Source organism: Phaenicophaeus curvirostris, chromosome 2 (assembly GCF_032191515.1).
Source record: "Phaenicophaeus curvirostris isolate KB17595 chromosome 2, BPBGC_Pcur_1.0, whole genome shotgun sequence".
Taxonomy (NCBI): Eukaryota; Metazoa; Chordata; class Aves; order Cuculiformes; family Cuculidae; genus Phaenicophaeus; species Phaenicophaeus curvirostris.
In genome coordinates this window covers 8,990,564-9,017,268 of record NC_091393.1, presented here as the reverse complement: position 1 = coordinate 9,017,268, position 26,705 = coordinate 8,990,564, and the positions used below count along the sequence as shown (strand labels likewise).

At 36.8% G+C, this 26,705-nt stretch overlaps 1 protein-coding gene across 2 annotated transcripts in view; it reads right to left on the bottom strand.

Moving 5' to 3' along the window:
- RNGTT (RNA guanylyltransferase and 5'-phosphatase) overlaps window positions 1–26,705 on the bottom strand; it is a 189,613-nt gene that overhangs the window by 135,789 nt on the left and 27,119 nt on the right. For both annotated transcript variants that reach the window (XM_069851265.1, XM_069851266.1), the window contains exons 7-9: window positions 23,988–24,097; window positions 23,059–23,160; window positions 3,419–3,554 (exon numbers count right to left, since the gene is read on the bottom strand). In XM_069851265.1, coding sequence (XP_069707366.1) covers window positions 3,419–3,554; window positions 23,059–23,160; window positions 23,988–24,097 — 348 coding nt within the window. The remainder of the gene's footprint in view (window positions 1–3,418; window positions 3,555–23,058; window positions 23,161–23,987; window positions 24,098–26,705) is intronic.

Here is a 26,705-nt window from a genome sequence, read left to right as displayed (position 1 = left end):
AACCTGCAAGCCTACAGACCGAGGTCCAATAGCCAGTTTTCTTGATATTATCTAGCAAAACTATGCTGGTGTTAATCTCCTTTTCTTAATCTTCTGGTGCTGCAAAGTGCAGTCTTACAGCCTACCAGAAACAGCAACTGTGCTAAGAACTTCTAGCTAGACATGTACCAAAAGCACAACGCTGGACTAAGTTCATGGACTTTTTCCCTTGAATCACATACGTAAAGCCAGTAACTCAGGCTTAAAATAATCCAAAATTTAATCACAAAGCAAAAGATATCATTTTTCCAGCCACCTGCAGAATGTATTTTTTGTTGACAGAGAGCGTGGGATCTAATCACACGTGTGTTTACCGTTCCTGTTCCTCCTGTGCTTTGCCGTTCTTTTGGGCACTGTATTTCAGAAAGGGAGAACTTTATTTTTTAAGAAAATCTATTTTGCACAAAGTTCTAGCCTTTGCAAACTCAAAAAGTTGTAAGTTATGCCATTTCTGAGAAAGCTTACAAATAAGTGAGGTTTCCACTGATTGAAAAAACATAAATCAATCTCAATCTCACTCTCCACTTTGGCAGTCCTTGGCCCTCCTAAGTCTTAAAGTGTGAATAGTATTTTATATGTGAATTAAAAAAAACACAGAAAATCGTATTAAAATGTTAAAAGTATCTCAAATCTAATAATGCCTCTGCATTTTACACTCAACCATTCCAAAGTTAAGCTGAGCAGAATGCCAAGAAAGTTCCTGAAAATAACTAATTAGTTTTCTTGCATGACAGCCAAAACACTTGAACAGAAATCTATTTACTCCCTCAGACAGCAGTATGGATGCAAAACACTTGGCTTCTAAAGGAATACTTCATATTATACCAGTCACCTGTAGGTAATATTCAAATTAGCTTTAATGAGCTTTGCAGAAAACTTTCTTCCATGCCAGGAGAAGAATCACAACTGAGGAGCTGGAGATGAGCACAGAGTACTGCAGGAGATCTGTCAGTGCCCAAGACAGAACTGATCATAGTAAGAACTGTTTGCAAGTAATTCTAGCCTGAAGTGCACTGAAAACGCGTTTGAAATTCTCAAAGTCAACCACATGAAAGGCTTACACCAGAAGCCTTAAAGCAAGTTAACAGATCACTGAATTCATGGAAATTGCCTTCACCAAAGTTTTATATACACTGACATTCCAAACACAGTTAGGGGAAATTACCTAACATTTTGTATTCTTAACACTAGTTGTTTTGCTGCACGGCACTGATATCTCTGATTTGTCTTTCCTTCTTTCTCAGACTTTTTAAGATGACGTTAAAGCAATGCAAATCGGGCCACCTCACTCTGTAGTTTCATTCTCTGAGAGAGAGAAGGCTACTTCAAGGCAGCAAGTATGAACTACTTCAACCTGTAACTAAAGAATTAACTTTGACAGCCCTTTAGCGCTAATTAACAAAGTTAATTAGTGTTGACACAAAAAAGCCAAATTTTTCTTCCAGTGGATTAAGAAAAAAGAAAGAAATTATATATAGATCTAGAATAAAGGAACAGTCATGGAAATTATCATTTGGCACCAACATTACATAAATACTCAATTATAAAGCTAAGCTGATGCTTCAAATAATAGGCAGATTTTATTCTCAAACCTATTGAAAGGAATTTCAAATGAAAAGACAAATCAAGAGGGTTTTGTGTTTTCTTTTTTTTTAACTGATCATACTTAAATTTAGAAACCTGTACTATGAATTTTTTTCCATTGAAAGGTTTTAGTTTTATCTCAAGGTGCTTCATTCAACCAATACTTGTTCATTTAATGTCATTTTGCTTTCCAGTTCCTGAAAAAGCTGGGGGAGGGAGAGAATCATAAGACTACTTTTATGACAATAAAATGAAATACTGAAAGACACTATAACAGTCAAACTTTTACAGAAACCAGAAATTAGTTGAAATTATAGTTCACATCCCAGTTAACCGAGAGAACTTCATTTATTCTGAAGAGAATCCTGTCTTCCACCATGTCCATATTAGCCACCTTTACTAAATTATCCAGTTTGAAACTCAAAAGAAATGTTTCCCTAAAGAACACCCAGGATAGCACCATACGGACACCGGCAAGCCACTACCTTTCAAAAGCCTTAGAAAGAGCAGGGTAAAAAATAAATAGTACCAGGCTTTTCATCTCAACAGTATGGAACCTAATGTATATCATTAAGAATATTATTATGTACGTCATTAGGAAGCTACCTGGCTGAAGAGGCTCCTACCAGACACGACAGCTTGTGCAACCCCTTTTGAGCTGTCAGCATGGCACTTCTTGCATTATAGTCTCAATTTTTCATTGAAGCAGAGGTGGTAGAAAATATTCCATTATCTGCTCCCCTGTCACTGAGAAGGTAGATTGTTCCTTGCAATAATTACCCTCACAGATTTGATTTATACATGCTTCATGGGTAAATGTTCATTCAGTAGGACAGAGCATTCACAGAAGTGACATTTCAAGAATACTGACAACAACAGCCTGAGAAAGTAAAGAATGTTAACAAGGACAATATAGTCTCCCATTATCTGAAAGATCTATTAGGCTTCATAAGACCAATATTAAAGATCATCTCAGATATTCAGTATATCAACAAGTAAAAGTGACAGCAACGTAAAAAGCCTCCAGTGCTACTGCAACATGATAGGAAACGGCATTCATCTGCCTTGACAGCTATTTAGTATAACAGCTAATGAAGTTTTCACTCATCTGAAATAGGAATGTCAAGACATGAGTACTCCCTTCTTGTGCTACTGTTCTGAAAAGTTCACAAGAACACTCCAGATTGGCCTTCAAGCAACAAAGATGTTTTACAGCCCATTTTTCAAGTAGCTTACAAAGTTAATCAGCAAGTTTACGTAGTTTAAATTAGTATGATAACTCAGAAATGTTTTAGTCTTAAACAAACGTAACTAAGCCATTTCTAGATTGCAGTCAATAATTCTGATGAGCTACAAATAAAGGCGACAGAAGTGAAGACATCAATTCACAAGTCTAACAAGATGATAAAAATCTTATCAAATTTTAGAAATATTTACATTAACTAGATTAAATTGACCCTTTTTACTATATGAAAATATGAAACAGTAACAAGAGATGAGGTTCTGCATTTATTTCTTTAGCTTCTCTTCAAGTATTTTCTCATGTTCAGAGAATGCCATCTCGATACCTTGATTTATTTCAAAGACAAACAGCTCCCCCCAGAGCTGTCATCACTGCTTTTCTGTAGATAAGAAATGACTTATGAAACGATTCCCACATGCAGCCAGTGACTCAATCTATATTACTCCTGAAATCACATGATTCACCGATCCAGGCCTAAAAATTTGGCACCATTTCTGAAGAAAAGCAAAAGGCATTGATATTGTTACAATAATTAAACAGTATGCTCCTTACCCCATCCAGAAGAGTGTTTGCTAGATGTGCACGAAGATCTTTACGAAATGGAAATTCCAGATTAGATACATGAAAAATCGAGTTGTCTCTATCAATCATATAAACTTCATTCTTGCCATCAATCAGCATCATGTACCTGCAAAAGCAGTGGTTAAAACATTATATCTAAAGACATACCCTCTAAATCTCTACTATTCTGACTTACATTGTGCTGAAAAAAAAAAAATCATGACAGACATTGTAAGAAAGCAGTTTAGAAGGATTTTTTATAGTTAAAAGTTTAAACCTATTGATTCAGAAAAGCAGATAACTTAGTTCAATGCAATTATCACAAAGAAAATATTTAAAGTGAAAAGTACAAAAAACAAATATATATATGTATATATGCCAAAGCATGTTGCTGTGCCCAGAAAAAATGATGCCTGAAAAATCTATTAAAAATAGCAGAGGTTTTAATGCCATAAGAAATACACGAGGGTAATTCAGTTAGATTCAGCTAAGATATCTTTTATTCTTGTTTTTCCTTTATTATGTGGACCAGAATTTTGCCTAATATAAACCTGCAGAGCTTCATTCAAAAGAACCACCTTTCTTATCTATCTGTGTTTACTAACACTGCACTGCTGCCATGTCCCAGCCAACTATTGAGACACTTTTTAATAAAACACTGACAGATTTATCCAAGGAACATTCTTCTCACATCACACACAAAGAAAATCCCAAAACTTACTACACTATCACCAGTAATTTGTGAGCTTGGTTCAGCTGCACACACAGAAATTTTCTAAAAATTTCTTTACATCACGACAGTATTTGGGATCCCAAGCCATTAATTTAGACCTCTCTGTCCTTTCTTTTTGGAACCAACACAATGTGATTGCACTTAGTAAGTCCACTGAAAAAAAAAACATAATTATCAATACACGATCGAATGGTGAGACAGGAAATACCATGGCAGGGGAAAAAAAAGTGCAGGAGAGAAAACTGACAAAAAAATTCAAAAGTACATCCACATTCAGTGTGTCAGTCAAACCTGAGTTATGTCAGTTTTACTAATTACCACCTGAGCTGCTGTAATTGATCTGATGCCTGATCATGCCACAACTAACCACGTTGGTGGTCTACACCAAAACTGAGATCATAACCCTAAGCTGAACTTTCTTTCTCTGATCCTTTCCTTTCACCTCGCACGCAGACGTGCTGAAAAAACAAGTCTTATTACAGAAGTTCTCCTGAGAAAAGTCAAAATCTCAGAAAGCCAAACACGAGAAGAAAACAGGAGCATTACAAGCTGTCAAGATAATTCAATGGTTCTAAAAGTTCACAACATATAATGTTCTTGAACAGCCTCTGATATAACTAGTGAAGGGACATAAATCTTCCCAGCACAACTAACCCACTTGGATTGCACCACGGTTACTTTTGACAGCACAGGAAAGGGGAACACTTGATTAAAAGATTATAGGTGTTTCACCATCCACACCATAATTTCTTCAAAGCATCTTTTCAAGACTCATTCAACCTAGAACTTCTCATACTTGTAAAAGTCCTTGGATATATGGGGAGTTGCAGGGGACTGACTTTTTCCAACTCATCCCTTTCTCCTTGAAAGTCCTGATCATGAAGAAATAACAAGCTATCAGTAGCCTTCTCTAAAATTCACCATTGCTCTTACAAGTAATGCCCACAGGATCTCTGCTGTCAAAACAAAGCAGCAAGCATCCCCCAGAAACCATGCAGGCAAATGGTCTGCACAGGCAGCTGTCCTCTTGTCTGCACAGATCCTCACTCTGGAAATCACATCTGACTACAGGAGCACAGCACCACACATGCGGCTTAAATAAATACTTCCTTTCAGTATTAGGACTATAATCATAATTCATTACAGACCAGCTCAACTAAAATTTCTCCACATAAAGGATGAGTACTTCAAGATGTTGTGTATCAGTTGAAAAAAGCCAAAACCAAAAAAGATGGCAAATATGAACAGAAAACCTATGGGGCGGGGTGGGGGGGGGGGGGTGTATATTAAATCAATGCAACATTAGGAGAGCTGAAAGCTGCACATGAGATGCTTTATGAAAAAAATAATTCAATATATGTTCAAATAGATAACTTGGCGCCGGATCTTTGGAAGCAAGAATAATCTATAGACAACATTCATTTTTCAAACCATGTAAATTTATTCAAAACGAAAACTAATTAAAAAGACCATGTTGTGTTTTTCTCAAAAATTAAAGAAACCAGGAGGAGGGAAAAAGAAGTGTGTAAGCAACAGGAAAAAAATACGCACACTGTTTTACTTTTAATTTTACAAATAAGCATAATTGGCCATCTCTGTATTCCTACAATCACTGCTGTTTACGTGCATGCTTACTTCGTAACTGGCTTCAATGACAAAGCAGCATCTAATACTTCAAGAGATATAGCATTTAAAAAAAATACTTGCATCATCATTACAAAAGTGGTACAAAAAGAGATTTTATAAAGCTTTAAAAGAAAACTAAAAAACCACAAACAAGCAAAAGCTTTGTTTTCAGCCACCTAAAACATCTACAGGTTCAGACAACACAGAGAAGATTACATCAAAATCTATTATTCAAACATCAAAACTAAGCCTCAAACCACCACATTCTTTGGAACTTTCACTGAAAAACAATATCTATGGAAATTTTCTTCAGAGTACGTAGCTGGGCAGCCCACCAACCACTACTGGTGCGATTCCTTGTCCTTCAAACCACAGCATTAATGTTACATCTCTTCTCTCATGATCCTTCATCTTTTTAAAATCTGTCACTGTTAGCAGTTTATACCATAAATTGTCAATTAAAGGGACAATGGTAAGTCTTACAACTGCATGCAAAAGATGATTAATCAAACACCAGCAGGAATCAATTATCTTACTTCAGAGAGCCACTGTGAAACAACATGTGCTTACTTTGAAGACAAAAAGAAAAACCTGGTCTCAGGATTATAACTTATTTCTATGTAGAACTATTTGTCATGGGTCTCACAAAAATCTATTTGCCTAACTTAGAAGCTGAACAAGTTCCCTGCATGCGAAAGACATTAGACTGACACAGATATGCCTGTTTTGGAAGAGGCTTTTTGTTTGGGTTTTTTTAAGCTGAAAGCCTGGGAAACACCTCCACCCTCCAATTTAACAAACTATAGGGGAAAAAATCATTATGGTCCAAACAGTAGAATATGTCAAAATTCTAATTATTACTCACATAAGACAGAATGAATTTCATCAAGGATGGACTGACAACTGCAAGAGTTCTATGAGCAGCTGATATCTGAAAATATGGAAGAAGCCAAAGAGATACGCAACCATACCAAGGTTTTGGTAAAACTGAATTAACTAATGAAAGGTTGTGGTTGGTTGGTTAGGATTTTTTGTTTTCTTGTTTAATTCAAAAAACATAAGTTCATGTCCTTAAGGTCAGGCTTTAGGTTTTCTCCAGATGACACTTCAAGGTTTCTTGGAGAAATCTCGTAGTCTGCTGATCAATAAATTTCTGAGTATTATTTGTATGTGCCCAGACCAGTTATATATCAAAGAAATTAAGGTATTAACAGCATAATCACTTACACCAGAGCAGAGAAAACACCACATTGGCAAAGAAAGAAGAATGATGATTTCTCAAATACATTCAATAGGAACTGAAGGACTAAAACAGCACATAGGAGCTCAACTGTCATGCATTGTATTGCACGCTGTGAACACCACTTGCTATTACAGCTGTACATTTATTACTAATTATCTCTATTGTGTGAGCACCCAGAAGCTCCAATTAGTAACCATGCGCCATTGTATTAGATTCTGTGCTAGTACACAAGATGACATGGTCCTCTATCAGATGGCTCAATCTGAATTTAAAACAAGACAAGTGAATAAAAGAGCAAGAGTGGAGCAGCAATAAGAGCTATAACAGAACTGCTCATTCACCTTTGATAACTATACACGAAAGTGGAGAATCGCATTCACGTGACAGACGCTTTCTCTCTGTAATGCCAATCCAACCAGTATAAACCAGTCAGTTTCCATTCCAACGAAAGTTCTGACAAGTGAGTTAAAGAAGGGCCGCAGCGTCTACACATATTAATCTCACAAGCAGATAAAATATCTAGTCAGATGAATTTTAACATCCAAAGTTTAATTAGAAGCTACTTTCGTTGACTTCTGGTCCAAAGGCAAGGTCTGTTACTAATTGTAGCTGGACATCAGCATTAACACAACTAGTCAAGAAACAGGATGAAAATTTCACTAGCAAAGAGTTGCAGTTCTCAGCATCAGACAAGCAGATCTTCGTATCACCTACCAGGGTATTAATAACTTGAATCTTTAAACTTTAAAAAATGTCAACCACCAAATATCATCTTGAAAAGTCTTCTCTTCAGAAATCAATTATTTTTAGCATACCCAAATAAAGGCAACTGTTTCGAAGTCTCATTTCCCTCCACACATATCCTGCTCATGCAGTCCACATCAGCTGGGCCGAAAATGCATACTAGAAAAATGATTTTATTAAACTTTCATTTTCAGTTTAGTTGCTTTTCTTGGTGGTGGTGAGTTTTGCTTTTTATACAATCTTGAAGTTGACTCAAGCTATATTGAAAACGATGAGTTAAAAACGGAGGTTTCTCCTTTATGTGGATGTTTAGTATTTTTCACCATTAAATCTGGAAGTACATTTCAGGAAAATATTATATAAGGCAAAATACGGCAAATTACTTGGTCTCCCACAGCCTATAGTCATTCAGAGTCTGGAACAAGAACAGAACTGTGTCTCTCAAGCTCCAAATCCAATTCTGCACCCACCAGAGCATGCAGTCTCTATCCTCCCCAGCTTATTAGGATTCAGAAAACCAGCTTTGAAAATACTCCCCAACACAATACCTCACATATCATCATAGTGCTTGCCAAAACACATTTACAGTGAAATTCATCTCCTAGAAGTTCACAGAAGTTTTGCCACTGACTTCCATTTTATGATGCATTTTATTGATGTTTAACTTAATTTCCTCAGACAAAATCCCAGCAACTATCCTGGCAATAAGATCACATGTTAATTTTATACTTTATAGTAGTTTTAAAACCTCAAGTATGATAGAAAAACATAGCACAGCTTCCTCCAACTTTGAGACCTCATCTCTTGTGTTTGAGTTCAATACAAAATAAGGTTTTGAAAAAATCTAAAAGAAGCAATGTATTAAAGATGTTTTTTAAAAGGAAGCTTAAAAATTCAGCTCCTGTCAGAGCTTTCTTTGCCCCACAGTATTTCTTTAGAAGAGCTATATCAAAGAAGATTATTTATTTCAACATGGTACTGTTGTCACTATTTTTCCTTTTTAAATATGCTTGTGTCTAGATTATCGCATTAAAGAATGCAAAATGTAAGAAATTCCATCATAAACTCTAAGCGTAGAATACACGCCAGCTTTCCATTCCCAGGAGTGTTCATTACACAGCCTAGAATTCAGTCTTGTGAAAGCACTGCCCTCCCACACAAATAAGCGTTACCCAACTCAGAATAGCAATTAGCATCACTAATATGCTCACTGACGCGGAGGCAACAACGAAATCCTGTTGCAGAGATCATTTTCATTTCCTTAGTTTCCTTTTCTGACTGGCAACACTTCAAAATCATGAAGGCGATCACCTAGGACGAGGCCAAGGCACTTCAGAGTTTTACTTTGGACCCTACCTGGCAAGACAGTGTCAGCTCCTGGCCAGATACATCAAACACTGTAGAAATGGCCAGAAGAATGAAAATTAATGACTGCCCTTTATCCACTGACAGTAGGAGATCATCTATCTGTGTCACTAAGCCGCTGCAGTTCCATGCCCTGGCCTGAATCCAAACTGTGCCGGATCTACAGTAACAGTTTAAATTAGACGAGTCTGAAGTTGGCCTGTGGCAGATGGAGCCATACACCCTAACGTCCCGATAAATGGGGAAGGCTCGGCTTGCTTTTTTCTCTTCCATTAATTGCTGCTGGCAAGGGCTGCTACTTCAAACTATGTCTCCTGAAGGATGACAAAGCCTGGATACAGGGACACTGACATAGGAAGTTATGCGAAGACTCATTATTTCCAGTGTGTAAACAAAAGGAAAACACTACCTTTTTAAACACACACTGACAGCCCTGTCACAGATACTTCCAAACCTGTACATGCGTTTTCATTTCCACAACTATATCGCATATCAGTCAGCAAGAAACACTGCTACACATAAGCAGCTGTAGATGGGTGTATTTGACTTGATAATCTGAATTCTAAATAAAATTTTTAAAAATCACCCACACAGACTCTCCAAAGTTAGTTTGCTCTGAATATTCCAACACTTTATATTTTGTTCGGATACTTCCAGGTTAAATTCTGCCACCGACAATCTCCCCAGTACTTTAAACCATAAAACCCCCTTAGATTCTGACTGACAATCATTTCCAATTAACAGCCTCTGGCTCCAATATTTCTTATTCACGAGCTTGCATTTCCTACAACTAAATATCCTTCCAGTTTTATTATTCTGCTCCTCAGTGAATTCAGTGTCATGTTTCCCTCACTTGTTTGTCAGAACATACTTGGTTGCTGTTTCAAAATTCTTAATTACAATAGAATAGATTTTCTTCAAAACCATCAACTCCCATTTTCTTTCAATTCTTTCTTGACCTATCTTACAATTCTAGCAATCTGCATTAGCCTCAATGTCTACAACAAATCAAAATTCCATCAAAGTCCAGAGGCATGAGATACACAGCTATGCCAAATACTATGTTTCTTTTATATGGTATAGAAACTCCTACTAAAACAGTTGAATTCAGAGGAAACGTCATTCCTCATCTATACTGAAGACTATGTTCCTCGTTTGTCCTGATTACATTAACGACATTCCTTATTTTACCCAAACCTGTCATTTTAGGAAGACAGAACCTATATTACTGATCTATAGTGGCCAAGAAGGCCAATGGCATCTTGGCTTGTATCAGAAACAGCATGATCAGCAGCTCCAGGGAGGTTATCCTCCCTCTGTACTCGGCACTGGTGAGACCGCTCCTCGAATACTGTGTTCAGTTCTGGGCCCCTCACCACAAGAAGGATGTTGAGGCTCTGGAGCGAGTCCAGAGAAGAGCAACAAAGCTGGTGAAGGGGCTGGAGAACAGACCTTATGAGGAGCGGCTGAGAGAGCTGGGGGTGTTTAGCCTGGAGAAGAGGAGGCTGAGGGGTGACCTCATTGCTCTCTACAACTACCTGAAAGGAGGTTGTAGAGAGGAGGGTGCTGGCCTCTTCTCCCAAGCGGCAGGGGACAGGACGAGAGGGAATGGCCTCAAGCTCCACCAGGAGAGGTTCAGACTGGATATCAGGAAAATTTTTTCACAGGAAGGGTCATGAGGCACTGGCAGAGGCTGCCTAGGGAGGTGGTTGCGTCACTATTCCTGGGGTGTTTTAAAGATGGGTAGATGAGCAGCTCAGGGACATGGTGGTTTAGTGGCAGATAGGAATGGTTGGACTTGATCTAAGAGGTCTTTTCCAACATAGTGATTCTATGATTCTATTTTTACCTCTCATTGCAATCGTAACATTCTGAGTTCAAAGCAAAGCCTTTTCATCAATGATGCAAATTTATCTCCTACGCTCAAGATACGTTTTGCCCTCAATATTAAAATACTGTGTTACTAGGCTTTTCTTTTGTAAGTAACTATCACGTGTATCTCTTATTACATCAAGAAGCATCTGGATTTGTCACTGGTCAAAATTTTCCACCAATTCTCCACCTTCAAAAGATGAGAGAATTCCAGCTTCTGATTAAGTTTCATAACTGTAAGGTGTCTACTTCAGGGTGACATGAACAGTTCTGTAGATGTCCGTAACTGTGTTGTCTAAACTTTTACTATATCAACAGTGACCTTGACGCTCAGCTTGCATTAGACATTAGAGTGTGCTCAAAGTGACAACTCTGATCAGGCTGAGTATCTGCAGCACACGCAGCAGTAAACCAGAAGTTCACCTTAACAACCCTGTACTGATTTTTTAAAAACCTGAACTCCATAACATTTTTTCGTCCTTCAGCTAGTATGAAAACTAAACCCTGCCCCTTAAACTTTAGTTTGCACATTTCCTAAGCCATGAATGCTTTTGAATACTCATGTTATGGTTAATGAAGTTATCCTAGCACATCTGCTACACCAACATCTAATTTCATCAGAAATTAGAAAGTTCCCAATATCCAGCTTCATGTTTCCAAATCACTTGTTCAAGCTACTGCTGCCTTGACTTGACGCTAGCATGGGAAAAATAATTTTCTTGTCTTATTGATCATCTCATACATAACAATGAAAGGGCTATGCTTAATTTTGACATCCACAGAATCATAGAATCATTTAGGTTAGAAAAGACATCTAAGATCATTGAGTGCAATCATAACCTATGACTGTCAAGTCCACTGCTAAACCATATCCCTAAGTGCCACATCTACACATCTTTTGGATACCTCGAGGTATTGATGAACTGATTAACATCAATTCATCCTGCTTACCTGAGACCACAGCACTTCATTTCCACAGAATTCATTAAGGTCATTTTCCCTACATACACACACTTTATGCACATTACCACTGTATGATAACATATATCCCATAGCTTATATAGTTATTGAGTCCTCATAATCTTCACTGCTCATCAGTCTCCTCCACTGTTGCCTCCCTCAACATCAATTTTTTTTATTATTTCTGCCTGCCACCACTCTCCTTTAAACTCTGAATGCAATTTTCCATTTTCATTTGCTGTCCTTGAAAACCCAAGGTCCAGCGAAGATTTTTTTGACTGTTGTGACCCTGAAAATTATCACAAGTGAGGCAGTGAGTCTGCAGATATCAACATTTTCTACAGCAATCTTCAGTATGCCTCAAACTACAGTAATGAACAATGCAAATTATGATATTCAAAAGTACCAAGACACAGGCAGGAAGGAAGAGATAGGAACATGCTTCCCCACCTTACAAGCTTCTAAATTAACTCCATCAGCTGACATCTCCAGCCAAATTAAAAAAAAAAAATACAAACAGCAACCAAATCATTAGGTCACAAAACTAACAGGATGGTGCCTAATATGGGAGTAAAGTTACATTATTATACAACTCGTTGGCATGCCCTTACTTGGGATACTGTGTGCAATAGCATTAACAGGGAAATCAGGTTTTCAACACAAGAGATAACAATGATACTATGGAGCATGGAAAAATGCCTAAGCGTGGAAAGCGGTAGCATTTCTCCTAATAAAGTATCATAGTTCAGACTGAGTTCAAACTTGAGTTTTTCCTGTTTTATAAATCAAGAATAAAGATGCCTTTAATTAGTTTAACAGATGGCAAATTCAAAACCAATGTAAAACTACATCTTCTATCTAAAGTATTATAAGACTGTGAAACTCTGCAACAGAGCTGGTAAGCCAATAATTCAGCAAGGTTAAAAAAGACTATCCAGTTACAGAGTTTTTACTGACTGCCTCCCAGGGTTTTAATTAAGTTAGAGTGCTGTGGGGGGTTTATTTCTGAAAGGATATTAAATATTATGGGTTAAATATGAAGTCATCTTGACATCATTATTTGACCTACAACAAAGGGTAGATTAATCTCCAACTACGATGTATTGAAGAGTCTTTATAGTGCATTATAACATATCTGGTGTAAAATCAAAGAATTGTTAACTCCCTAAAAAAGATGCAACCCAGTAACAGAATCTGAACAATAACAGATTTATTAGATTCTCATTGTTTCACCCAAATTTTGATGATTCTAGGTGGTTGAGTTCATATATTAAAGTACATTTCTACTTTCAAGGGAGGAACACTATTGGAAAACAAGCACACAGTATAATGTTCTAATTACTTTTTGCAATAGAACAAATTATATTTCAAGCTTGACTGAACTACTGAATTCCCTTATAATTTTTTATCATTATTATTATTTATGGCAGATACCGAGTTTCAAGCTTGCTTGAACTTGTTTGACTCCATCCATCTTCCACAAATATTAAGTCTGGAAATATCATGGTGACTTAGAGAGAAATTCATGCCTGAAGCAACAGGCTCAAAAACAAAAAAAACCCAATGCAGCAATTACACAATGGTATAAGAAAGAAAAACAAATTAATTTAGCATGAGGTGACAAGCAGTTGCAGTCCTTCTTTTCCAAAGCAATAGAACCACAACATCTTGCGGGGAGGCCCCTAATATAGCAGTCCAAAAAAAAAAGAGATTCCTTTAACTTTGAACTAAATTTATGCTAGAATGTACCAGAATGTATGCCGGGTCAATTCTGTCTACATCACAGACACAATCCACAGCAGAGCACGACTGCCATTCAAGCTCATAGACTAGATCAGCTCTAAGGGGAAGCGCTGCCCTAGATATTTGCAAAGTTAAACTTTACAAACCAAATGCCATTCTTCTCTGAATAAGCTTAAGCCATTACATTTCACGGACATGCTCGTAATCCCCTCAAGAGAACCAGCAGCAGAGGACGCTTTGTTCCACTATTAGAAGCGGTGTGGGAGAAAGAAAAATAAACAAATAAACCAGTAATCACTGACACTTCTCGCTTGAACATCAGGTACACGCGCAAGCACACCATTTATCTTGATCTAATTAGAACATTTCAGGACTACAGTTGAATACTCTAAGATCAGTATTCATAGCACAAGCTACATAATAGGCATTTTGATGCATTAACTATTTATAAACAAACAAAGGAGCTTGCTTAGAAGACAATCTGTCCAACTATTCAAACAGCTACACATGAATAATCAGTTAAGTAGTACTTTTCAAAGAGCTAAGAACTGGGACCAGTTTTGTAACTTTGTGAGCTGTCAAAAGGCTTCAGAACTGTGAAGCATTGAACCTGCTACTTCACAAAATATATGTTCCATATGGTGTCACATCAGCAGTGTTCCTTAACTACTTAAGAAAGGGACACAAAACCCACTAGCTTTCTTCTGCCACTGTTCTTTAAAGTCTTGACACTGTTGCAAGCATACATAAATAAGAAACCACAACCTAGAGTAAGAATGCCTTCTTTGGCCATTGGAGTCAATTTGGATCCAGACTGGGGATGACGTGTTCCATCACATCTATTTATTCATTCCTCTACACTGAGGCATTCAATGATTTAAAAAACAGACTTCAGGAGATGCAGAAGCAGCAAAGTGATACGGACGTGTCTTAGTAAGAACTAAATACATAAATACGCTATCACCGCCCCCTGAAGAAAACCCACTCCAAACACACCATTAAAAACCAATTTCATCCCAGCCCAACAGCCATGAAACTAAGCGACCTGCTCTATAATATACATCTCTACTCTAAATAATACACCTTGTGGAAACTTCTCATGAGTAACAATATTTACACCCAATACTTCCAGATATTAGTTTAACACCGTATGACCCACTGTGCTGTCTTGTTTGACCCACAGTCTCTCAAATCAAGAGAGACCTCTCCGGGTTGATAATCGATGTAGGCACTGAGTTATCTGGTGACGCTCATGACTCTGGCTGCCAAAGTCTGATAAGTCCTTTTCTGCTGTCAAAGTCAGTCTGCTTGCCAAAGTCTATGCTTGCTTTCATTCCCTGTACAAGAGGTAAAAAAGGAGAAAAGGACAACATGGCCTTGATAACAGACCAACAAGTGGAGATTAGGCCACCTAGTGTTAGAGCTTCTTCATCCTGAGCTAGAATGCCTCTACCTTGAGGTAGGGGACACACTAAATATGTTGAAAGTGCCTTTAATCCTACCTCAACTTATCAAAATCTTTTTTTTTGAACTCTCAAAAACCCAAGGAAGCATTCAATATTCATGGGTTCTAATGCTGTGGGAAATACACTGATATCAATCTTCTAATCCTCAATATATTGCCCAACACAACTTTAAGGGATAATTACTAAGATGTAGAGTGTGCAAGAACTCACACCTCAGCTACTAAACTCCCAACATTCTAGCCTCAAAACACATCATTCCTGCCACCCCATTCCACCTTCTCTTCCCCTCCTACCTAAACACACAAAATAAAAACATTAATTAAGCATCTGCTTTTTCAGAAAATTAAGAGTGCTGAGTAGCTGTCCTACACACGCGAACGACGTATAATTAGCACCCAACAGCTGAGATTTGGCCCACTGCTGATAGTTACATAAGCACAATTTGAATAAAGCTCATTTTACTTGGAATTAAACCATTTGAGTTAAGCCCAGTTGTTCAAAAAACTGTCACTTGTATTAAAAATATCCATTTGGTCCTGAAAAGTCTGTTCAGTACATGTCCAAACTCCTGAATATTTCTGTCTTTTAAAGTTTCAGACCACAGAAACATACCCTAACCACAGAGGAATAAAGAGATATGCAGCATTACCAACCAATGGTCCAACATCAATAAATATTTAAGTCTATTTCTTAAGATTAGTGGAGAGACAAGAAAGGGAAGGGAAAGGAAGGGGTGGTTTTAAAGTGCCCAGATGATTCTCATGTGGGTTCTTCACCCTATCCTATCATTAGGAGGCAAATGCTCCTTCCTTACCCCAAGACCATAAACATATTACTATAAATATGACTAAATGAGAAGACATTCAAAACATAATACATAATGATTCGGTTATTCACTAGCCATCTAGGGTTAGAAACTAAGGTACCCCAAAAAGGGGGTATTCATAACTCTCTACTCACAAATGCTTTCCAGTGATTAATGGCCCTCAACTTTCCTGTTAGCACCATTTCCGAAGCCATCTGTCGAATCTCAACTTCCTACATTTTTGTCCCCCTCTTTGAAATCAGGAAAGATTTCACTAACAGTTGTGTAAACTTCCCCTTGGGGCATTACTCCCTACTGGGCATAAAATTCCACATCCATAAGAATCTGGTCATGTCATTTGTACCAATCTGAAAATTAATATACAAGTTCTTTCACATTCCCAAAAGTCTCCTTAAGTTCAACTCCACAGTAATATCTTTGCTCCCCGGAGAAAATACTTCTGTTCCCTAGATCTGCCTTCACGACAAGTCAGTTTCTTGTTCTTAATAATGAGTTCTCAAGTGCATAGATTTGTTTTTTAATTGGATTAGTACTACTCTCCAATCTTCTCTGTCCTCCACCATTCTCATCATTATCCCAGCTTTCTCTGTAACCTCCTCCCATCTCTCAGGGATAACAGTTTTTCCATAAAACCATTGAACTATTTCTTCTTTAATCCTCTGCAGACAGGCTACCTTTCTCCTTCCCTGCCACCTAATTTTAGGCTAGTTTCTTTACCTCTTAATTTCTAAACCAAAAAATCTGTTTCTCAGTTTTCTCAATTTTTTTTTTGGAGTTGCTCTTGAACAATGATCACCTATTCACAAGTTACTTTTACCACAAATGACTTTCAGATAACTTTTCATATTAGGAATATGTAATTTCTCTGTTATGCTTGTAAGCTTCATATCATCACTCAAAAATCAAATTACAGGGAAAGAAAAAAGTATTTAGCCATGCAAATTCAGAGAGAAACTTTACCTCATTTTTGTTATGTTTTAATAAATTGTATGCATATGTTATTTTAAAATACACCCAGATTTCCTTCAAATAATGGTCAGAAATATTTTTCTGAAGCGGCTGCAAACATCAATAGATTTAAACTTCTTAAAAAAAAAACCAAACACCAAAGTAAAAACAGAAGTTCTCTTCAATTTGTACAAAAAACTAAACTAAAGAAACCTGGGAAGCTATCACAAGTAACTTACATGCTTTCAATAAATCAAAATGATTTGATTAATAAACACAATCAAAAAATCTGACCACAAGTTTTATCATATAGTTAAGTGTAGCTTTACTATTTTTATTCTGTATTACAATATCAACAAATTGAGAATAATTTAGGCAGTGGGCCTTCTTTCTAAAACGTAATTTGCTAATCATGAAAGAAATAACTAACTTCAGATATACCCCTATCTATTTTGTTACAAACACAATTAGCAGCAATTCTCAAAGAGCTACTTTACATTTTGTATCTACCTGTTCGCATTTAGATATCTCCAAGCCATCAAATTTGCATGAATATTTTTCAAACATAATAGCCTTTGGCAAGAACTACCTGTTCTGCATTTCTTTAAATAGCTGCCTTACCATAATTGAACAGCCACAGTATTATGATTGTATTTATTATTTTTTACTAAAACTGCCTGTGTCGAGATGTGAAAAATAAAAAGGTACCCATACAAATGTAGGAAAATAACTTACACCCCTTAATAGCTCGCATTTAGTTCAGGTCACATATAACAATTGTAAAACCTAGTTCTGTTGGATGGTATTAATTTGAACTATTTCACAGACTTTTAAAAGGTTTCCATTATTCTCAGCGGTAGCAGGTTTGTTTTTTTTTTTCAAAACTGGTGTCTCATTACTTCCCCAACCCTACTCCTGTCTGAACATTCAGCTCCACTCATTAGAACAAACACCTGCTACAAACAGTATTAATGAGACACATCAAGGGATACAGCAAACCGCTAACCACCTGGGTTAATCACTTTACAGTACAAAGTTGATAATACAGAGTCATACAGTATGCGTTGAACATACTGTTACAATTATCTTAACCAGACAGCAACTACTATTTTGGAAATACAGCACTAGAAAATGGGACAAATTTGTAAAGCTGTGCATACTTTGTAGCTACTGTTAACATACAACATAAATTTCATCTCAACTAAGCCAAAAGGCATGAGTTTAGTAGTGGGAAATTCACCCTTTGGATTTCTGTGTCTTCTGAATAGATTAGCATTAAAATTATTCTTAAGACACCAGAGGTCTGGCAACTGTTCCAACAGGGATATGGGACAGAATTCACACCAAGCCAGTCAGAATAATTGCAGACTTAAATGATTTTTTTGTAACAGTAATTTAAAGCAATATGATTTTAGAGGTTTTTTTCCCCAAAATAGGGTTGCATGCAATATTTACACACATGCCTCTAAGCTCTTTTAAATTAAAAGTTCATCTGTCTAAACCCAAGATGTAAATGTACACATCCTTACGCAGAGGCATTTATAAACAGGAGGGAAGCAGTATTTATTCACACTGCACTTCCCCTTGGAGCAAGCACAGAAAGTAAAGCAAAGGCAGGCTGGAGTGAGAACAAGGAGGTGTGCCTTGCAGATGCTCACATAACAAGGGCTCCGGAAACCAGATACAGAATAAGCAAGACCACGGTGTAGGTAAAAACTGCAAGTAAGGATAGACTAAGCAAGGATAAGTCAAAAGATTTTGAACCCAGGGCTCCAAGAAAATGGAAGAGGATGAGTTTTGACCCAAACCAGACTCAGAACCCTCACATTTACAAAGGCGTATAAGATATGACTTCAGTAAGTTTCCCCAAATTGATTTACAGAATCCCTGCCAAATCATTTAAGTAATCAATTTCACATTATTTAGTCAAGACAAGATGATAAATAAAGATTTTCCTTTAAGGAAATACTTTCTTTTTTTAAAAAAATAATACGGGTGCCATACAAAAAAAAAAAAAAAGCAAGAAAACATGTATGGTCTACCTCTGAAAAACAAACAAAAGAAAACCCACCAACAACACAGCTTTTAAACCAGAAGGGTAAATGTTCAGCTCCAGTTGAAATCTAGGAATACCAAATGCTTTTGGAGAAAAGGAATAGTCCTCAATGAAATTACTGACGCTATATGTCAGTAAAACAATCTACAAATGAAGGCTTCAGTCACAAAACCTCTTGAGAGCACTGCTGCTGCAGGAATAAAATGCAGGTATTTAATAACTGTGAAATTTAACAAGTTTGGCTAAGTTAACTAATATTGCTATTAACCAGGATAAGTGTTTTATTTAAGTGAGGGAATATAATATAAAGTTATTAGTTAAGCATCTGCTTTTCTGTCAGTCAAATCAGGTCGATGAAACAGAAGTACATTTTTAGACTAAGACAGAGAACAAACCAAAACATGCAAGCCAAATAATATTGTAATAGTCAAACCCTAGACTGCTGCATCTAAACTACACTTAACAGAATAGTTGCAGAGATATTTGATAACAAGGGTTTCATCTCCAGATAAAACAAGCAAGGGATCCATAAATGGATCTCCACTAACTGATGTCTTAATAGTAAATTCAGGAAGGTCACGCCTGTCAACACAAGCATTCAGAATAATTAATGAAAAACTGTTTAATTGCATATGGGGTCCAGATCGCCAGAGAACAACAAAATAATTAGAAGCATGCCCAATGTAAAAGCTGCCATAGTAGTTTTTCATTGTTGATTAGGGTAGCTATCACGCACAGTGTCTACATGCCCAGATAATAGCTCAGGTTTTCATCCTTAACCTCTTTCACAACATTCCTTCAGCTAAATTTCAATAACGAGATCTTTGTAACATCATTTTTTTCTCTGAATATACCTATCGGACTATGTATCTCCAAAACCAACTACAAACAAATTAATATGTCTTTTGAGAAAATTTAAACTATTTAGTTCTTTTGGTCTTATTCTTCATCTATTCTGCTTTGTCATCGTTCTAGAAACCTAAAAACATACAGGAGAGAATGTACAAAACACGGAAAATTCATACAAGAAATTGCACGTGCACTTCTTATTTGCTTTCACAAAATGCAGACTTCCAGGTGCACTACTATTTTCTATATAATTATTCTAGTATTTAGAATGCATGCATCCTGTACCTTCGAGTTAGAAAATAAGAATACTCCATAAGACTTCAATTTTCCAAATGAGTAACAAAAGATACAACAGACTCTTCATGTTGAAAAGACAAAAAAAAAGTGGAAAAATAGTGGAAAAATACAGCTCTATGGAATATCACTAACTGTAATTTTACAGCATCTTAGTATTTGTTCTAAGACACACCCATCTGCATTAGCTAATGACCCATGGGGTTTGAACAGACTATTCTTCAGTGGCAACACACACTATAGATACTGCAGATAAAGCAATTTTTTTCCTTTACTATCTTATGGCCTTCTGTAAAGAAATTATTTTTAACACAGAATTATTTTCCACTGTTACTACTTCTTGAGGCAACAGGTTTAAACTACATGAAAATACTTCTGTGAACTGCCTTTAATACATACTAAAACACTACTGAAAACCAATCTCTAAATCAAAGGCTTCCTGGAGGACTAAGCTGTGGAAAAAAGGCAAGGATTGCCAATATCTGCTGCACAGGACATTAATACTTTGTGAACATATTTTCATAGTTACACAAGTCAAGTCCACAGGCAGTATACGTGGAACGTGGATTAAAAGCATAATAAACGCAAGACTCCCATCTGGCTCTTCAGTCTAAATTGGCTGAGTTTACTTGTTTAGGCTCAGCAGCTTTTGAATGTACTGTACTACTCTGAGAATAAGCCTGGACCTCCCAACACCATGTTTCTGTAACCTCGCACCCTAAGAACATCTGTATCGCCTTACCCAAGTGCTTGTGCATGCAGCCTGCCAACATTAACAAGCCAACTATTCCCACCCACTTCTTTATGCTCGGATGGCATACTGAGTGCAAGTTTACTCAGTATTTTCACACCATGCTCTGCCCAAGCTAATAAACCCTCAGAGTACAAAATTCACAGATGAGAGACAACTGAAGGGATTTTTTTTCTACAGGACATAGCTTAGTTCTAGCTGAATTGTGCCAAGTCCTGACTGACGCCACATGAAGCAACATGGTAATTCTCATAAGACACTCAATTCCCCTAATATTGAAGGCTTTTAATTACCTAGGATAGTCCATCCTATAACTAAAGACAACAAACCTAACAAAATGAAGAATGCAGGGAAAACTTTAGAAGATAGCCTACACCAGTTGTTTATTTAGTATCAAAACTTTACTTTGTTGTCTTAGCCCATGGAAGGGTGAAAGCTTTCCACTGCACTGCTAAAATAAAACTTTTTTCCCATATCTATACACAAAGCTATAATTGTAACCCGTCTCCACCAGAAAACAATTCTTACTTCCTGTTTTTGAACATATATATTTCATCCACATAAATGATGCCTTCTAACTTGTACAAGTGTGATCAAGCTTTTTGCTAGTCTAAAGCACCATGGGTGTAAATGAGCATAATGTCCTCCTCCTACCATGTGCACAATCACTGTAATTGCACTTACTCTGATCAAGTTGAAGCAGATGAAAAATCTCTTTATTTGCTCTAGTGAATAAAAACTGAAGTCATTCCACTTAGCACAGATTACAACTGCTTAAACACTACTGTATGTAAAGAACATCTTTTAGAAATAAAAATCAAGTTATTGAAATAAATGAGTCGCACAATTTAAATTCTTCCTGTTACTGGGACTGACTGATGTAAGAAACTACATTATTAATTATCTCAAGGTAGCATCCGCAACAAAAAGGAAGATTGTGATCTGAATGACTTGCATAGGTTAAAACCATTTACACAAACATCTGGGATTCTTCATTTTTAGGTTTGAAACCAGAAATACTGAAGAAAAACAGAAGGTTAGAGTATCAATCCCCACTGATGTTGATTTCAAAAACTCAAGAAAATGGTTGCAATCCCACAAATATTCCAACCTATTAAGTATATTCAGTCCTATGAAAATAAGTATGATTTTGGAGGTTTGGAATTTTACTCAAGAAAGCTTTGTCTATATAAAGAGGCACAGTACCTCTCTGCAAGAGTAACGGGGCATCTAACGTCCAAGGTTCTATTGCAATGCTAAGAGTAGGTACCGTCTGTAACTCATCCAGTCAGCTGAGGATAGGGGCAAGAGACACTGCGTGACGTAGCTTTTTCATACAAGACAAAGCCATGAAAGGATATCTGATAATACCAGATACACATGTTTAGACAACTGAGTTTCATGCAGTTGAGACCAATCCATAACCAGTTAGAATCACAGGGGGAAAAAAAGTGTTTTGCCATACTATATTTGATGAGGTACAGTGTTTCTTCTACTTCAAAGTGCTAGCGTGCAAATACATGAGCAATTCAACACAAGGATGCATTTCAAACCAAAAATACCAACACTGAGTAGGTTCAACACATCAATCCACTCAGGTTCCAGCCTGTTATAAAAAAAGTTACCCCTACAATAAACACAAAAGAACTAAGTGATGGAAGATGAAACTACTGACACTTTGGCTGACCAGAACCACAATCTCGAACAAAGCATCACAGTAAAAATTAAAAAAAAAAAATCAAATTTCTAATACTGGCCAGCTTCTGAAAGATCAACCAGAAGTTTTAATTCAGCTTTTATAAACAAATTCTTTAATTTAACAAGCTCTTACTGTTATTTAAGATCATACTAAGACCTCGGTGGCAGGTCTTGGCTGACACACAGGCCAGGGTTATGGAGAAGAATAAAAGTACATACATTTGTCAGTCTGCAGAACAGCTGCTAAAAAAAAAAAAAAATAAACCCAACACACTTGGCCACAAACTTCAGCAAATGTTGGGTACCAAGAAAGCAAAAAAAAAAAAAAAAACCCTAGAGTCAGTTTTGCTGTTAGAATATGCTCTGTCCTTTGTGCAAGTGAATTCACTTTCCTGAGAAAATACACACCGCCTACCCAACTTACCAGGTGTTTCTTTTCCATTTAAACTGAACTTACCGAGTGCCGTCTGCTTTCCAGCTAACTTTGTATGGCTTCTGCTCCAAAAATTTAATATTGTGTTTATCCATGGAAACAGGCTGTGCTCCAGGGAATCCAGACCTTAAAAAAAAAAAAAAACCCACATTTTTTTACTGTTCTGCAATAAGCAGTCACACAAGGCAATGCATTTTAACATTAGACCAAAGTCACACCTGGTAGCACACTTGCTGCAAGTTTAACTTTGAGCTACAACACCTTCTCCAATAAGGTATTTTGCTGAGGAATCAAATGGCTATCTGTAAAGAACAAGGTTATTTGTTTGCAACAAAACACTAAATTATGTGGAACTTCAAGTTTAAACTTTGGAGAAAGAGATATTTGAATTCAATATTACAAGCACTACAAGAACTATAAGTATAAGCAATTTCGGAAGCAACATGAGCAACTCCCTGGATCATCAGCTTTGGAAAGGACTTCAGAATCTGACACTAAAACCAACATTTTCACCAACACTGGACACAAATCCAAGTTGGCTATAAAAATTAGTATTATACTGCAATACTGAAGTGTAATAGCAGTTATAGAAATAGACTTACCGCTTCAGTAAGCACTAAATTTTACACAAATACCTGGACTACACTATGTCTGGAATTTACACAGCAACAATTCATCTGAAAACATTTTGTTATCTCAATGGAAAAGCAGTTCTAGAATCTTGTTTCTTAATATTACCAGCTATGATTCCATTTCATAGTAGAGTGCAAGATCCTCACCTATTTCACCCTTGAGTGTTTTTTTGAGGCTCGCTTTTTTTTAAAAGAAAATAATCTATAAGAAAATAGTCACCTTTTTTCTTGTTTACAAGGAGCTCTTTCCTTCTGCAAAACTAGAAATGTAAAACTTATTTCTAGACAGTATAAATAAACAAGTTCTAAATGTTCTCATACCCTTCCCATCCACAGAACTGCTGACATTTTTGCTGTATTCCTCCTAACTTTGGTTGTGTTGTCACCTGGGTCACATATTTGACTGTTATTCCTTCCAGGAAAATTGCACCCTAAATGAAAAAAAGAGCAGTATTTAAGCCTTCGTAAAAATAGATGAGAACACATTAATAGAAGATTAAGACTGTTTTTACAATTTTACCCTCATGAGCAATACTAGCTTAAGTATTCTTTAAAGATTTACCTCCAGACACCAAGATACATCAGCTGAATTTGCCAGTAAACTCACTGCTGAGCCACATTACAAACCCAGGAACTGAAATACGGGAGGGAAGGATAAAATAATAATTTAAAAAAATCTCCCACATTTAATCGCAGGTAAGGGATAATCACCGTTTAGCTAGTACTCCCAAGAAAGTTCCCGTGTCAAACTACAACATCAGTCTGACATTATTTTTTATTTGTAACTAAAATATTTTTATTTAAAAAGAAAGTACAGTAGTATCACGTAATTAATAGTAAATTTGTCACATATGGAATTTGCAGGGATCAAATTAATCATCCCAAGTACACAAAATATTATACAATAATAAGGTAGAAGAAGACATTTGTGGATGCAAATCTGAACCTAAACAGTACTGTAAGCCTGGAGCAAACCACTGTACATTAAAGGTCACAAAACTCTTTCTGGCAGAAGCCTTTGTGACACCACTTTTACGTACGGCCTCAAAATAAGCAAACTGAAAACTAAGGACAAAATTGACCTTTGAAATGCTAAAGAAACTTTGTTAACACATAAACAGCATTTCTAGACCAACTATTCTGTGCTTCGCTTGATTCACAGAAAGTAAGAGCTTCTCACTAACAGCAGACATTTAACATAAGAGATAAACACAGGTAGCTTGGTATTTAGTGAACTGAAGTCACCAGGAAACATCTTTAGACAGAAGGGTTTTCGTGTCCTTTTTTTTTTTAAAAAAAAAAAATCTCAGCAGATGAAGACATCAAGTTCTACTCTTCTCCCTCCAAACCTTCAAGATGTATGTTGTCAATTAAATGTTAATTTTAATCAGACCTAGATGGTAATTTCAGTTAAAAAAATTCAATTACATGGATTTCACCTCCACCTGGGTTATGCACTATGTTGTGTGTCTCAAAACTTATACCTACACTGTTAGGAAAACAAATGAAAGAACGAACGTACTTATGCAGCAGCAAACTTAAAGGGTTCTCAGTTGATCTAGGACAACATTCTTAACAAAAAAGAAAACATTAAACAGCTGATTTGTAACAAAATATTTGTGTAAAAATACATTTGCATAATTTCATTCTCAATCTTAAGCAGATTACAAAAGTCTAGGTGCTATCCTGAATGCCACAGAAAGCCTAAGTAGACAGCAACAAAAGAATGCCAAAAATGAATTCTAAAAAAATATTATGTTCCAGAAAAAGTTTGATACTAGTGGAATAAAAACAAATTTTGCACAACAGAACACGCTAAAGCCATCAGGTCTGCAAAGCTGTATAACTAAGGTTTTCTACAGAGACCCCAAAATCAACCAGACTTATTTCAACAGCATCTCAAATAATTTCTCACTGCAGCTGCTAAGATCCAAGTGTGAAGTTTCACCTGTTGAGCTAAGAATCCTGCCAATGATACAAGTATTTCATATCAGTTATCTAAAATGCCTGAAACCTGACTTAACAAACCTAGCCATATACTACTGATTAAAGAAGCCTTTTGGCCCCTTTCTCTTTCAACACACCGTGGCATTCATCCATTTTACCCTTTAGCAAGTCAAGGAACTAAGCTGGCGAAAATAACTTCATGAATTTGTAATTTTCTGCCAAATGAGTTTCCCAAACCAGCTCACCACAGGATGAGTCAGCACTAGTGCTGGCACAAGGGAAGCCGAAGGAACATGAGAAGCACAGGGAAAGCAGGATCGCAGTTTTCAGTACAGCCGGCATTTAGTTAAGATCAGCTCAGTTGCGTCGCCAAATTGTATTCCGAGAACAGTACATCCTAAAGAAATATGCTAGTTCACAACCTTCATTACCTTAAGTTCCACTTTAAGCTGTTTCAGCATGATGCTTACTCAGAATTATTGATGCGGGCACCAGCAGATGCACCAGCACCAGCTAAGAGGGCAAGGAAGGCAGACAGCTACACATGCCTGGCCAACACGCTGTCTGAATTTTGAGTAAGCGGCTAAGGACACCATGAAATAAAAGAATATGGTTGTGCCTTGCTTCTCAGAATAATGGCAGAGTACAACGGCAGTAGGGACTCCTAAGATTAAAGCAAAAGACAAGCAACAGGAAGGATTTTCCAGAAAAGAAAAAGCCATAAACAAGAAACTAGAGCCTGCCATTTGAAAGCACCTCTTGTAGATCATCTCATTAAGAGAGTGGTGCACATACACAACTGGGTTTCGAGCCACTAATGTCAAAGTGCATAGTGCAGTCAAGTTTCCCAAAATAATCTGTGTGCAGCTTCCACACCATATATATTTTTAAGCAATTTAGAAAATTCTCCAAATGGTAAGAAAGGTTCAAATTTATAAAATGCTAGCTTCTCATAACATAGAAATTATGCATCCTAATTTGATTCCAGTAACTTTGCTTTGTTTGTTAGTTTATTGTAACAGCTTTTAATTGTTTATTGACTTTAAACACCTGAACAAACACAACAGGCTCTCCTGCACAGGCAGCAGGTGC